This window comes from Manis javanica, chromosome X (genome assembly GCF_040802235.1).
Source record: "Manis javanica isolate MJ-LG chromosome X, MJ_LKY, whole genome shotgun sequence".
Lineage (NCBI taxonomy): Eukaryota > Metazoa > Chordata > Mammalia > Pholidota > Manidae > Manis > Manis javanica.
In genome coordinates, this window is record NC_133174.1 from 137806708 (window position 1) to 137822936 (window position 16229).

A 16229-nucleotide genomic window follows, 5' to 3' on the forward strand; every position below is an offset into this window, starting at 1 on the left:
CAGTAATCGGTGCCTGTAACTGGATAGCCAACAGGTAGCTAGGAAAGCAGGTTACTTAGAGCTACGGAGGTTTAGTACCAAATAACCAAATCAATTCCAAAATCAAGCAGTTGCTTCTGGGGGCAGGTGAGAGGCAGCCTTTTTTTTTCATAACCTTGTCAAGCTATTTGACTTTATAAATTGTGTGCATGTATAACAATAAAAGCAAGCCTGCAAATAAACACAATGCAATATAGATTGTGGCATCAGAAAGGTCCAGATGAAATTTTCAGTGGATTCCAAGGAATGCAAAATGATGCCGCCCTCATTGTCATATACATTAACGGAATATGTACATTAAAGAGATTTCTCCAGTCACTTATTTCAAGCTGTTCTTTCTAGCCTCCAGTTTTTACTTGTCTGTTCTTATTGAAGTCATTACTAAGAAGAATTTCAAATTCTGCCTTCACTAGTTTTGATACTTGTGTTTTTATTTCCAGAACTTTCATTTTTCTCTAGTTTACGGTCAAATCGATAAAAATCTCTAGTAAAACACAATGCAAATATGAACATCTGTAGGAAATGATGGATACCAAACTAAAAAATGAGGATTCAGTACAGATGTTTTGAAACGTCTGGATGTTGCCATGATGTAGATTGAACATCTAGATGGTTGATTAAAATAACTTTATATCTAGATGCCTACTGTCAGGTAGACACAGGTTAAGATTTCGTAGTTATAACAGATACAAAAAGGAAAAAGGTCTGCGGGATCTTATGGTAATTTTTCTTTCTGCTGAGTTAAAAAGAGCATACTGCCCATCTGTTCATAAATGTTTTACCTAGGTAGGAATAGTCTTCATAGGGCAGTGAAGTGCATTTAACGTTACAGCATCCTGCACCTCTCATCTTCCCGCAGAAAGAGTGGCTCTTAAGCTCTGCCATTATCTATGCAAATCTTGGTAAGTGGCTGCCTGAGCACTCACTGGCCCTGGAGGCTTTTTGAGCTATTACGGGTTTAATGTAAATGTGTGATTCAAGTTGCTGCTCAGCTGTATTGCCGAGGGCTGCAAAATGGTTTGTGTACTTCTGTGTTTTAACTTAGGCTTTCTACTTTCTCTTTCTCTATAGAAAGTTACAGAAAGAACAGTTTCTTTGTGGTCGCTGATAAACAGTAATAAAGACAAATTCAAAAATCCCTTCTATACTAAAGAAATCAATCGAGTTTTATATCCAGTTGCCAGTATGCGTCACTTGGAACTTTGGGTGAATTACTACATTAGATGGAACCCCAGAATCAAGCAACAAGTAAGTGAAGCGGCATTGTTAAAAGATAGTGATGGTGATTATTATTCTGGACTTACATCATGTTATGTGGTAGTTTAAAAAAATACTATGAGAAGGGAAATATCAGACTAAAAGATCACACTTGCTTTTAAATGCAACTTTAATTAAAATGGTGTTTAATTACTAAGCCATTATTTTGATTGGGGTTAAACTTACATCCTTCTCCCGACATGAATAATATAATTTTTTTTTTACTAAAATGTAAAGTCATTTAAAGCTCTGGGAAATTCCTGAGGTTTGATAGCCAAGGATTTCCTTTAATCCCTGGAAGTTGTTACACATCATAAGAAAATTCTTTCCCGTGACTACACTTGGATGATCCTTCAAGGAAAACCATTTTCTACTGTCTGGTTCAGGTGTATGTACTAGGTAGGTCAGCTGATGTGAGACTGCTTTTTCCTAAGGGTCTTTACTTCTAAAATAAATAGAATTGATCTGTCATTGGGTAGTACGTTGAATTGTCCATTTATCAATCAAAAATGGAAACAAGGATTTTTGAAGCAAAAGTCTCCGCATTTTATTAAAGACACACTCAGGCTTTCCATTTTCCACCCCTACTCCCTGAAAATCAGAAGAAAAATGCAGCCTGCCTGTTCATGAAAGCTCAGAAGTACCTCCACTTAGTGATTTGTTCTAAGTACTGTAAATATTCAGTATTTGTGATTGCTTTTTCAAAAGGTTTGTACATTTTCCTGCGGTTTAGATGGTCAACTACCTGTTCTCGCAGGCCAGTCTTGCGTAAGCGCCAGCTTTAATCCCACCAGAAATAGTCGGGCAACAGCAGGGTCCCCGGGCTGCAGTCTGTCTCTCAGATTGTTCATTCCACTCAGGCAGCTGGCTGCACGCCAGTCTGTACACTCTCTCCTCATTGGGGAAATGCCTGTTTCAGGCTGGCGCTCTCATCTCAAGGTCTCTGCTGTGTGCATGAAGGCTTTTACAATTTAGTAATGGTTGAAATATGTAATCTTTTGGAAAGTCACAGATTCCAAGGTTTGAGAACATTCACTTGTTGAGTTTGGGATCTGAGAAGCATATAGAGAGAATTTATTTAGCAGTAATTGTAGCATTGGGGCTATCAAGCAGGAATGAGAAGGTTTCCAGGGTTCTAACCACTGTTACAGAGGGTGTGTTCCTTTCTTATTAAAAAATATTATATAGATAAGCACTGCATTGGCCTGTAAATTAAGTCTTCTCTGTATTGATCATGCCTTTTTTCTAAACCATTGGTAATTAGAAAGCATTGACAATTTCTGTATAGTCTGTAATCTCCCTCACCCATTTATACTTGGAGAAATTCTTGAAATTTAAGGAATTTAGAGCAATTTGTTTCTGAATATATAATACTAGTGATGATAACTGTGGTGGAAGGGACATCAGTAGAACAACTTACTGTAATGTATTCTCTCTCCATCTTATTCTCATAGAGCTTAGCAAAATGGAAGTGGGCCAGGTAGGAATACGCATTATTTAGTAGAGATTTTTACTTTGAGACAGTAATTGGTCTACATTATGATCTGTGAGATTTACTCAAAAAATCAAATAACTTATCCTTTCTGTATATATTTTCTGAATGCAGAGAGTCCTACACATATCTTTATATTCCTTGGCACTTTGTATTTTATCTGCCAAATACTGAGTGTTCCCATACGTCAGGCAGTCCCTGTCCACAAGGAGCTTGTAGGCTAGCGGGGCACCCAGGAACATAACCCGATGATGGTAATGCTTGGGAAGAAAAGTGATAATAGAGGTGTGAATTAAGTGCACTAGATTTTCTGAAAGATCTTACGTAGAACATTATTTCATACAGAAACAGTTTACAATCTGATCACATAGACCTTCTAAGATTATATAATATAAACCTAGAAGAATATACTTAACCATTTGTAAGTTAAACTGTTGCTGAGTTGTGTGGCCCAGTTGATACACAAACAGTTAATCACTGGGTACCTGTAGCATGCCCAACACCGATAGACCATCAGTATGGACAGATACAAATGCGTGCACCCCCCTTCCCTGTCAGCCAGTAACCTGGAGGAAGGCAGGATTAGTGTGCTTTTAAAAGCAAAGGCCACCAACCCTTGCTATGATATAAAGGCTCGGCAAAGATGATGGAAAGACAAATGCATACATTTGATGAAGTCTCGATACACTAACCTGGCACTTTCATTTAATGGGAAGAAACTGCTCATGCCGAAAGCAAAAGGATAAATTAGTCATGTTATAAACCCGAAGAGGGCCTTCAGTGCCCATTGGACATTGCCACGCTGCATAGCTGTTAGCCAGGGCCGTACTGGGCAAGCTCACATTTGTGCAGCGGCAACAAAGGGAGAGAAGGGCAGTCCGCCAGGAGCAGGCTGAGCTGTGTGGTGGTGAGGTTATTTCGGAAAGAAGTGGTAAAAGGAACATGAATATGAAAATCATTTGCAGCCTAGGATACTTCTATAGCTAGCTGATTGCCCACCTTCTACCTGGCGGCACACTCTACCTCATAATTCGTTGCCCAAGTGGGAAGCCGAGGGGCAGGAGTTATGGCCACCTGCCTTCTAGGCTCAGCTCTCCATGTGACTTTCAGTATGCTGTCACTGATGGACTCTTTCCATCTGTGACACGCTCTGCATCGCTTGTGTTTATTGGCTAATGACTTCCATACCTTTTGTACCCATTACTAGACTAAATTATCTTTTTATTTCTGTTTTCATTCAACTCTCTCGTGTTTTCTAAGTATACAGCCTTGTCCTCTGGTTTCCTTTTCTTGTCTGATTGTCCTCACTGGCACAATAACAAACTGATTCTAGTAGTCATATGAAAATGGGAGGGTTTAAAAACAGCCAATACAACGTTGGAGGAGAATATCAAGGAAGAACTTGCCCTGCTGTGTAGTAACTTACTTGAAACAGAATAGAGCCCAGAAGCAGAGTACTTAGGTAGGCATGGAACTGGTGGGGTACAAAGGTGGCAGTGTAATGCATGGGAACAAGAACGGGCCTGGCACAGCAAATCAAACTTGGCACCTTGGACACAGAACTCAGGATCTCCCACACCTGCTGTTTCCGCCCTCTTACTCCTTTTCAGTTCTCAGCAGCTCCATCCCAGTCGCCCTGGCCGGAGACCTGAGTCACCCTTGACTGCTTTCTGTCTCACACCCCCCTTCCAGTTGTCAGCAGAGCCTACTGGCTCTGGCCTGCAGGACCTCCACAGCCCCCAGCTGCAGGCCGCCTGCCCTGGGTGCTGTTTGGCTGCATAGCCTTCTAGCCGGACTCCCTGGCTCGCCCCCCTGCTGCCATCCAGTGTCCTCAGTGGGAACATACACCCGGCCCCAGTACTCCTCCACTCAGAACTGTCGCGCAGCTGCTCCCCTCGCCCAGAGCCAAAGCCCTAGTCCTCACAGGGGCCCCTGAGGCCTCCTGTGCCCCCGGCCACCCTGGGCTCTGCACCAGCAGCTCTCACACACTCAGCTTGGCCACACCAGGCTCCCCCTACCTGCCCTCAAGCTTTCCCTCAAGAGTCACCTCTTCAGTGCGGCTCACCCCAACCACCCCGTGAGGGTGTCACCGGCGCCCCACTCGTCCCATCCCTGTAGCCCCACTCTACTTCTTTTCCATAGTTTTAATCACCTTCGAACATTCTGTTAACTCAGGATTGTTATAGTCATTGTCTCCCCCTGCTGGAAGGTAAATGCCATAACAACAGGGATTTGGGCCTCTCTTCACTGCTGGCTCCTAAGCACCTTGGTCCTCAGTGGAACGCACGAAGGAAAAAGTGGATGGAAGGGATTAGCCAGCTGGCAGTCCACAGCACTTCCTAGGTGTCAGGTGCTCTGCCAACATTCCCATTCTGATGCCAGAGATGCATTTCTGAAAAGCCTCACATTCTGCAGTCACACAGTAAAAGAGACCTCTCCAAACCTGTGGAGCCTTGTAACCAGAGCCCTAATGAAAGCAACAATCCCAGTAGAAATACAGGCACAGTTACATCTGGGTGGCATGTGTACCTGGCCTCCATTGATCCCTCCTGGGTAGCCTGTAGTGGTCTGAGTGGTCTCCCCAGAAGCCATGTCCACGTGGAACCTATGAATGGGAGCTTATTTGGAAACACATCTTTATAGATATAATTAAGGATTTCAACATAAGATCCTCCTGGATTTCGAGTAGGCTGAAAATCCACTGACAGGTGCCCTTATAGGACAAAAACAGGAAGATTTGAGACACAGACACATAGAGGGTAGGCGCCATGTGAAAACAGGAGAGATTTGAGTGACATGGCCATAAGCCAAAGGATACCGTGGGCCACCAGAAGCAGTAAGAGGCAGGGAAGGCTCTTCCCCAGAGGCTTCGGCCTTGGAGAACTGTGAGAAAATTTCCTGTTGTTTTAAGCCGACGAGTTTGTGTTGATTTGTTAGGGCAGCCCCCGGAAACACACACGCAGTCTGAAACCCCAGGGCTCATACTCCCTCCTCTGAGGTGCAGGCTCTGGAGGGCTTCTGCTTCTAATAAATACAGATGGTTCTCCTGGGCAGGGAGAATCAGGTGGGGGCAGCCTCATTCAGCAGCGGCTTGTCTTCACAGCTTCCGTGTTGGTGCTCACAGTGTCAACAGATAGCTTACCACAGTGGAACACAGGCTGGTTCTAGAAGCCATTAGGGCTAAAATAAGGCACTTCTGCAGACTTTCAGCTGTTTTCTTGTCATATATTGCTCAGGCTTTCTGGAAGCTTGCCCTTGGTCATTTCAAAACATTAATGTGCTGGCAAGGGAGTCTTCTGGGGGCTGTTCTGTTATCTATCTTGGCCTGGGTGGTGATATATTAGTGTAAACATACATAAAGATTCATTCAGCTGAACATTTTAAGTTGTGTGCACATTACGATCTGTAATTCAAGAAGCATTGGCATGTGCACAGGAGCTCTGTCTGAGGACTTTGCCACTGTGTGGGTGGGGAGTGCTGCCCATCACCACCTGGCCCTCAGTGTGGGCACAGACTGGTCAGTTGGGGTTTAGTCGTTCAGCAGGCCTCAGCTGTGATCAATGTCAGAACCATAACGTCAGGGCAGGATGCCGAGTGATAGCTGCAGAATACCACCACTGATGGCAGTTTTTCCAAATGGCAAACAAGTGCAACCTCCATTTCTAGATACTCAGGTCTCAGGAAAGTGTCACAAGTCTGCACAGGAAGGAAGGCCACATGCCAACTTGGGACGAGCAGAAGAGGGCAGTGGGCCTGGGGATGGGTGACACAGGAGACAGGAGCTACGTCTGGGTTCATAAACCTGAAAAGGCCTGGGAGAGGAAATGTGCACATAAGTTATTTCTTGGGGGCGTGTAGTGGGGCGTTTGATTGTCCTTGTACTTTGCTGTGCTTTTAAGTTTCTCGGCATTGAAGGTGACTGTGGGGGGGAGGGGGTTGTCTGGCTGTGCGTGTGTTGGAGGTGGTTGGTTGTGTGTGAGTGTGTGGGGGTATGTGCATGTCGGGGTGCGTGAGGCTGTGGCTGAGTGGGTGGCTGAGTATGTGGGTGTGCACATGTGCATGTCTAGGGCCCTGACCCACGAGGCCCAGCGGGCAGCCAGCTGGAGCAGGGGCAGCCTATGGCCGGCGCCCTGACTCACCATGTGCTTCTCTCAGCAGCCCAACCCTGTGGAGCAGCGCTACGTGGAGCTCCTGGCCTTGCGCGATGAGTACATCAAGCGCCTGGAGGAGCTGCAGCTGGCCAACTCCGCCAAGCTCTCTGACCCTGCCCCGTCCCCATCCAGCCCTTCAGCCCTGGTGCCCCACGTGCAGACCCACTTCTGAGGGCCCACCCTGGGAATAAAGCAAGTAGTTGACTCTCGTTTGGGGCCTCTGTACAAAGTAGATTAAAATATTTGCCTTCATGTAAGACTCGGACTCCCATAATCTTTAAACTCTTGAATATGTGCCTTCTAGAATACATGTTACAAGAAAACTCTAGTGTCTACACAGCAATCAGAAGAAAGGAGCCAAGATGGCGTTTTGGAAAATCCTGACACCTTTCAAATGCAGCTTTTGAAAGATAAACCTTAAATTTGATGTAGATCTTTAGAAATGCTAGATATACGATATGTATTTTGTGGGCTTAATTGGAACAACAGTGTTTTTTAAAGTAAAGGTAAAAAATACATGTTTGTGAAATGAATCTTCCTCAAGCTGCTTATAATTGCTTCGGATTATCTAAAATGAACCCAAATGTGAAAGATGTGTATTACTGCCAAAACCAAATTGAGCTCAGCTTCTGAGACATTTTCCAAAAACAAGGTGTTTAAATAATTGCCAAATTTTATACCATTGTAGGTGGTGAGTTTACGAGAAATAGCTGTGTAGATGAGATTTTCATTTTTTTGCAATTTTGGAATGTAAAGCACTTCCCCCTAGTTTTCAAGAGAAGTATATTTTTATATTAAATTTATGGAGCCCAATTAAGTATGATTTGATTTTTTTTTTTAATTTGCCAGTTCTGTTTTCTAAGTTCTTCCAAGAGCTTGCCTAGAATTCTGACCTATTTTCAGGTTGTGGAAAAAAGCCCCGACACATCACGCTGCTTAGGTGAGTGTTCTTGCAAATGTTGCTCTAGTCAGAGCCCAGCTTATCTGCCAACGTATAGGGTTGACCATCTGGGATGTAGGAGCTGTGTTGCTAGAGTATCATCTGAAATAAAAACTGCTGATGTACATTTGTTGAGTATATTCTTGAAAGTGGTGTTTATGAATTTCAATTGAAATGATGTTGGATGCCCAAAACTGCTTCTACAAATTTTTACTTGAAGTCCCTGGCAGTTTGCTTTTTCAGGTGTTTGGCTTTTTGTTTTTCTTTTTGTAGGATTAAAAGAAATTTCAGATGACGTTCTACTTGCTATCTGGACTAAACTAATTCATTTAGTAAGTATGTTTGTAAAAGTTAAGGATAGAGTTAAAACAATTAATGTGTTTTACAATGATTTGTAAAGGACTATTTATAGCTAATATGGTTTTGTTTTCAATGAATTAAGAGAGATTAAATATATCTTTGTAAGTTATTTTATGTCATAGCTTAATTGGTCTACCAAATAAGACATCTCAAATACAATAGTGTAATGTATAAAGTTTGTATGTATATGAAATTTTATTAGATATTCTCTTGCTTTTTGTAAACACTGTAAATATTTCATAAATTAACAAAGGGTCAGTCCATAAAAAGAAAAAGCTAATACTAATAGCATAAAGGATTTTGTGAAATTTCATGAAAAAATTTTCATGGCAGTAGCAACTAAAGACCTGCTGTAATAAATGTATTAACTCAACCTACCCTTTATTTTCAGGGATGTAACTGTGTGTCTCAAATGCATATGATACCCATCTTCCTTCCTTTTCCTGGCTGTACTTCACATGCTTTTTATCTTACTAGCAACTTTGTAAGGCTCTCCCCAGATCCCAACAATTTGGGTGTGTTAACAATGCAGAGGTTAAGTTCCAAGTTGTCCTTATTAAAGTAAGGGCAGCTTCCACAGACGTGCTGGAGTGCAGGGACACGAGCCTGTGGACCCAGGATAGAGAACACAGCAGTTGACATTAAAAGGAAGAATGAGACATGAGTCGAAATAAGCCATATTTGATGTCTCTTTTGGGTAAGGGTTTTTCAGATTCTTCACGTAGTACTGCCAATTGGAAATGGCATTGTTTATGTGCATCCTAAGAATGCTAAATAGTTACAGCAGTAAACTAAAATGAACCATTTAAAAAAAAATCAGAATAAGGCGTTTAAAAGATTCAGTGTATCTTTTAAAACTGAGTATTTGAAATGCTTTGGAAGGTTCTTCCTCAGACATTGCCACACTTGATCCTCACTACAGCCTCACGGGCTCCATGTATTCTATTATCCCTGTTTTCCAACTGAGAAGAATGTCGTTGCTCCAGGGGTTCACTGACATGCCTGACATCCCACAGCATCAAAACAAATATCCACAGGTTTCAAACTTGAGTTGCCACTGAATAAGCTGTAACTCTGCCTTCTGGAATGAAATAGAATAATCTCTCTTCCTGGGACAGTCTCTCAAGTAATTTGGAATCATGTATTTTTGATAATGTAACAGCTTTTTCTAAATATGGTCATAGCACTTTCTGATCTATTTTTGATAAGGCAGAAAAGCTTATGCTTATGCTTTTTTGGTGTGAATAATATTCGAAAGTTTCAAAATAAGCTGACTAGTATCTCCTCGCCTGCAGCCCTCTACAGAATACAGATTTGTGGTGTCAGTCATTTGGACAGCTCTTGTGGCAAAATTTGGGGGTGTTAGGCAAAGGCAGGACTATATAAAGGGAACATTCCTAAAATACAGGAATTTGTTATGGAGTATGGACACCTATGCCTGGAGGACGGAGCCATTGGTGGTCAGTAAAGCAAAGCAGGGGACACCCAAAGGAAGTAAGAAATGTATGCAGCATGCAGCCCAAAAACAGGAATGAAGATTAGCATATTCGCAGTTTGGAATAGATTGCAGTCGAATTTTTTAGGTTCACAGAATCACTAAAAAAGCATGTTGCTGGAATACGAATACTTGAAGTAAGAGTCTAATATTCCAACAGCTATTGGTGGATTTATAAATCCATTAGGAATTATTAGCAAAGTCTTCTGTATTCAACATACTTGGAAGAGGAAAGCTCAGCAAAACAAAGTATTCTCATTTCCTTGTGAGGCTTAGATTCACGTACAGATTACTCCTTATTTGCAACAATTTGTCCTGTAAAAGCCAAGGCAGTAATGCATCTAGACCACGTAGAGCAGCAAAAAGTTCAGACACGACCATTAATGCCTAATGGTTCATTATTTTAGTAGCTTTGGAGAACATGGCTTATTCATTTACAGTGATTAATATGTGCTTCTGAAATTGACTGCATTGCACAGTGCATTCCACATAAATTAGAAATTTGTTCATTTCAGGAGCCTTGTCTCACAAACCTGTGTCAGGAAGAACCTTGATTGGGATGGGTGGAGACCTGCGTTCCCATCTGGGCTCTGACCCTGTTCTTCGGTGAGAGGTCTTCCCAGCCCCCAGATGCTACAGATCTGTTAGCTTGGGAGGAGGCCTCTGTCCTTCCATTTTAGCGCAGGTATGGCTGCATATTCTTGAAGGTTCCTTACAATAGCCCTTCTCAGAAATGCATTTTAGTCACTTGCACTCATGCAGTATTTGTGGCACAAAACGGCATTTACCTCATGTATTAGTTTCCCGTTTCTGCTCTAAGAGACCACCACAAACTTAGTGATTTATTATATTGTAAGACACTTATTTTCTTATGGTGCTAGGTGGCCAGAAGTCTGAAATGGGGCTCACTGGCCTGAAGTCAAGGTGTCAGCAGGGCTGCATTTCTTCCAGGAGCTCTAGGGGGGAGTCCTCTTCCTTGCCTTTTCCAGCTTCCAGTGGACGCCATCTTCCCCTGATTCGTGGGCCCTTCCTCTGTCTCTGAAGCCAGCAATGTGGCATCTTCAAATCTCTGGACTCTGACTCTTCTGCATCCCTCACTGACATTTAAAGGATCCTAGCGATTATATTGGGCCCACCTGGATAACTCAGGCTTGTCTCCCCATCATCTCCAGGGCAGCCGGTCAGCCTTCTTAATTCCACTCACAGCCTGAATGCCCCTGCTGTGTGAAGTATCATATTCCCAGCTTCCGAGGCTTAGGTCGTGGGCATCCTTGGGGGTGGGGGCGGGGCCATCATGCCCACTGAACTTCAGTCTCTTTTAGCTTCAGATGGCAGGTGAATTCGAGGTGAGAGGTCAGATATCACCAGGCTCTCCTGTTACCAGCCATATAATTACTCACAGTAGCTAAATGACGAGCTCAATGCATTTTCTTATATCTCAGATGAAATCTAGACTTAGCGTTGCCTCTGGTGTTATCTCATTTCTATCCTTGTGTCTGTCCAAAGCCAGAGTGTGTGCTTCCAACTCCCCTGGTCCCTAAATGCAAGAAGGGAGCTATTATATGCCAAACACTACTATTTAAACATCCCACAACCTTACAAAAATGATAGGGTGTCGCTCATGCAATTGTAGATTAATGATACCAAAATAAAAAATAAAAAAATGATAGGGGTGTTTTTTTTGTCATTTTATAGATAACACAGGTTCAGAGCCCAGATGTGTTTTTATGAAGTAAGGTCACTTTGACAAACGCTGTCTACTATGACCCAGACGTGACCAGCTGGCTTTTGTTTGGAAACAAAAATGAGTACAACAGTGGCTCCTTCAAGGAGTGCCTGGCTTAGTAGGAAGACGGTGCAGTTAACTGGTGATTCCTATGTGGAGCCTGCCCACTTGGATAGAGGCGGATGGAGGACTTTGGGGCCAGGCGAAAGGGTCAGGGAGGAACTTGCTGGGAATGTGGTCAGAACTGACTCCTGAAAGTCAAGTAGGAGGCTGGTCACACCTGTCATCGGGAAATGTACATTCAAACTACAGTGAGACGCTACCCCACACCCATGATTGGCAAACCTTTAAGAGTCTGATAGTCCCAAGCATGACAAGGTTGTGGGCCAGTAGGAACACTTGTATACCGCTTGGAAGAACAGTTGGTATTAGTGGACAAAATTACTGTGATACCTACCCTGTGACCTAGCATTTCCACTCTCGAACTTCCATGTACCAAAAGACATGTACAAGAATATTCATAGTAGCATTGTCTGTAATGCCACCCCCCCAACAGAAAAAACTGGCAACAGCCCAAATGCCCATCTACAGTAGAACAAACTGACATATTCACACAATGCAATACTATATACTTGGGATAAATAATCAAACAACAGCTACACATAACACAATCTCATAAGCATGTTGATTGAAAGCAGCCAGATAAATATTATTCCATTCATGTAAGTTCAAAAACAACCTAAAACTCTTGTTTTGGCATGTATAGAAGACAAAATGACAAAGAAATGGTCACCATAGAAGGGACCAGTATGGACAGAAGGAGCTGGTACTTTGTATGCAGTGTGTGTGGCACTCACAGCAAGCTGGTGTTCCTGGATTATAAAGTGCTTGGGACTGGGAATGACCCAGAGGTAGGCAGGGGCCCACCAGGGAGCTCCTCAGAGGCCATGTTAAAGAACTTATATTTTCTTCTCTATCCTGTAGGAAACATTGAAATGTTTTAGGCAGGGGAGGGAGGTATAAAAATGTGTCACTCAGACAGCCATGTGGAGGGTGGATTGCAGGCTGACAAGACTGGAGACAGGCCAGTTTGAGGCTATCATAATTGACCAGACTTAGAGAACCGAGCCTGGAGTACAGAGCGTAGAAATGCAGACTGAAAACGGAGCAGTAAGAGTCTGTGATGGTTTGAAAAGGGAGATGAGAAGTCAAAATTTATGGTACTGAGGTTTTGGTTAGGCGATTGAGTGGCAAGTGCTACCATTCCCTGAAATGGAAACTCAGACATGGGTATAAAGGCCTAAAGCTCAGGGATAGAGAAGATTTGGGGATAAAACCATGGAGTGGATGACATTGTCCACACCAAGTGGGTGACAAAAAATGACAAGCCCCAACTCCAGATTTTAAGAGGTACGTCAAGGAAGAGGAGACAGAATAAGATGGAGAAGGAAGGTTGGAGAAGTGCACAAGCAGTTTCATCACGGAAGGTAATAGAAAAAAATAATTCCCAAGAGCAAGTGCTTTTAGCCTGAGAGATCTGGTAGATTCAGGATGAAAAAAATGTCCAGTCAATTTGGACAGTAGGAGATCCCTGGGGGACATACATGAGAGCTACTTCATTGAGGCAGGAGCCGAAGAACAGTGAGTTAAAAGTCACTGACCCAGACTGTAGGTCAAGTAGCTGTGGGAAGCCTAAGGCCCGTGTGATCTCATGGGTCCTTAAGAGTGCAAAAGGGAGGCGGAGGACATCAGCGTCAGAATAATGCCATGTGCAAAGGACTCATCTGGCCACTGCTGCTTTGAAGAGGAAGGAAGGGGCTGTGAGCCAGGACATGGGGGTGCCTCTGGAAGCTGGGAAAGGCAAGGACATGGCGCTCCCTGGGGGCCTCCAGATGGCCACAGCCCTGCCCGCACCTTGATTTTCGCCCTGTGAGACCCGGGTCCCACTTCTGGCCTCCAGAACCAGGAGAGGGTAAATGTGTGCTGTTCCAGCTGCTGAGTGTGTGGTTATTTGTTCCAGCAGTCACAGGAAACTAATACAAGGAGGACAGAGAATTGGGGGGAGTCCATGCCTGATAAATTCCATTTTCTTCAACCCACCCCCAATACCATAGGGCTGCAAGGAAATTCAAGTTGGCCCAGAGCAGAGGGGGAATTTCACCTCAGGAGTCCACAAATCTCAGACCCTTGTCTGTGGCGCCCCCCGGTGCTTGTCAGGAGCAAGTGCAAATACTCTGTAAAAGAACGCTCCTTCATCCTAGGTCTCCGAGAATTCTCAGGAACTGTTTTCCAAGGGAAATGAACAGCTCACGGTAACAAATAGCAAAGATAGGAAGTCCTCAGTGAAAACCAACAGAAAGCATGGGCAGCGGGAAAGGACCCGTAAATCTTCAGATTATTTGGATCATCATATACATGTGCTGCTGTGCCGAGTTCTCATGTGGGCTCATGAGAGCCAATGGTGAGCATCTCTGCCTGACTCATACTCAGTGGCGACAGGATGATAGCTTGAAATTGGCCAGGATGGGAGCATTTATACCACAGAAATCTGCAAATGCTACGAATCAGGGCCTTTTTTTCTTCAGAGAGCTGATAGCAGCACACTGGTGGATGTGATTGTCTTTATTTTATTTATTTATTTTGTTATCATTAATATACAGTTACATGAAGAATATTATGTTTACTTGGGTCCCCCCTTCACCAAGTCCCCCACACACACCCCATTACAGTCACTGTCCATCAGCATATAAGATGTTGTAGAATCACTACTTGTCTTTTCTGTGTTGCACAGCCCTCCCCAAGCCTCCCCCCACATTATACATGCTAATTGTAAGGCCCCCTTTCTTCTCCCCCCTCCTTCTCCCTCCCTTCCCACCCATCCTCCCCAGTCCCTTTCCCTTTGGTAACTGTTAGTCCATTCTTGGGTTCTGTGATTCTGCTGCTGTTTGGTTCCTTCAGTATTTCTTTGTTCTTATACTCCACATATGAGTGAAATCATTTGGTACTTGTCTTTCTCCGCCTGGCTTATTTCACTGAGCATAATCCCCTCTAGCTCCATGCATGTTGTTGCAAATGGTAGGATTTGTTTTCTTCTTATGGCTGAATAATATTCCATTGTGTATATGTACCACATCTTCTTTATCCATTCATCTACTGACGGACACTTAGGGTGCTTCCATTTCTTGGCTGTTGTAAGTAGTGCTGCGATAAACATAGGGGTGCATCTGTCTTTTTCAAATTGGGCTGCTGCATTCTTAGGGTAAATTCCTAGACATGGAATTCCTGGGTCAAATGGTATTTCTATTTTGAGCTTTTTGAGGAACCTCCATATTGCTTTCCACAATGGTTGAACTAATTTACATTCCCACCAGCAGTGTAGGAGGGTTCCCCTTTCTCCACAAACTCCCCAACATTTGTTGCTCTTAGTCTTTTTGATGCTCACCATCCTAACTGGTGTGAGGTGATATCTCACTATGGTTTTAATTTGCATTTCCCTCATAATTAGCAATGTGGAGCATCTTTTCATGTGTCTGTTGGCCATCTGAATTTCTTCTTTGGAGAACTGTCTGTTCAGCTCCTCTACCTATTTTTTAATTGGATTATTTGCTTTTTGTTTGTTGAGGTGCATGAGCTCTTTATATATTTTGGATGTCAACCCTTTATCGGATTTGTCATTTATGAATATATTCTCCCATATTGTAGGGTACCTTTTTGTTCTATTGATGGTGTCCTTTGCTGTGCAGAAGCTTTTTAGCTTGATATAGTCCCATTTGTTCATTTTTGCATTTGTTTCCCTTGCCCGGGGAGATATGTTCAAGAAGAGGTCACTCATGTTTATGTCTAAGAGATTTTTGCCTATGTTTTTTTCTAAGAGTTTTATGGTTTCATGACTTACATTCAGGTCTTTGATCCATTTCGAATTTAGTTTTTTGTATGGGGTTAGACAGTGATCCAGTTTCATTCTCTTACATGTAGCTGTCCAGTTTTGCCAGCACCACCTGTTGAAGAGACTGTCATTTCACCATTGTATGTCCATGGCTCCTTTATCATATATTAATTGACCATGTATGCTTGGGTTAATGTCTGGAGTCTCTATTCTGTTCCACTGGTCTGTGGCTCTGTTCTTGTGCCAGTACCAAATTGTCTTGATTACTGTGGCTTTGTAGTAGAGCTTGAAGTTGGGGAGCGAGATCCCCCCCACTTTATTCTTCCTTCTCAGGATTGCTTTGGCTATTCGGGGACTTTGGTGTTTCCATATGAATTTTTGAACTATTTGTTCCAGTTCGTTGAAGAATGTTGTTGGTAATTTGATAGGGATTGCATCAAATCTGTATATTGCTTTGGGCAGGATGGCCATTTTGATGATACTAATTCTTCCTAGCCAGGAGCATGGGATGAGTTTCCATTTGTTAGTGACCTCTTTAATTTCTCTTAAGAGTGTCTTTTAGTTTTTGGGGCATAGGTCTTTCACTTCCTTGGTTAGGTTTATTCCTAAGTGTTTTATTCTTTTTGATGCAATTGTGAATGGAATTGTTTTCCTGATTTCTCTTTCTATTAGTTCATTGTTAGTGTATAGGAAAGCCACAGATTTCTCTGTGTTAATTTTGTATCCTGCAACTTTGCCGTATTCCGATATCAGTTCTGGTAGTTTTGGCGTGGAGTCTTTAGGGTTTTTTATGTACAATTATCATGTCATCTGCTAATAGTGACAGTTTAACTACTTCTTTACCAATTTGGATTCCTTGTATTTCTTTGTTTTGTCTAATTGC

General features: G+C 43.0%; 1 protein-coding gene across 5 annotated transcripts in view; it reads left to right on the top strand.

The window, feature by feature from the left end:
- Positions 1-8616, top strand: part of MTM1 (myotubularin 1) — a 98657-nt gene extending 90041 nt beyond the window's left edge. For 4 of the 5 annotated variants that reach the window (XM_073227383.1, XM_073227380.1, XM_073227381.1 and 1 more), the window contains 2 exons: positions 1111-1287; positions 6944-8616. In XM_073227383.1, the coding sequence (XP_073083484.1) occupies positions 1111-1287; positions 6944-7111 (345 nt within the window). In that variant the 3' untranslated portion in view covers positions 7112-8616. The remainder of the gene's footprint in view (positions 1-1110; positions 1288-6943) is intronic. The other variant, XM_073227379.1, reaches the window with a different exon arrangement.
- The last annotated feature ends 7613 nt before the right edge of the window (positions 8617-16229 follow it).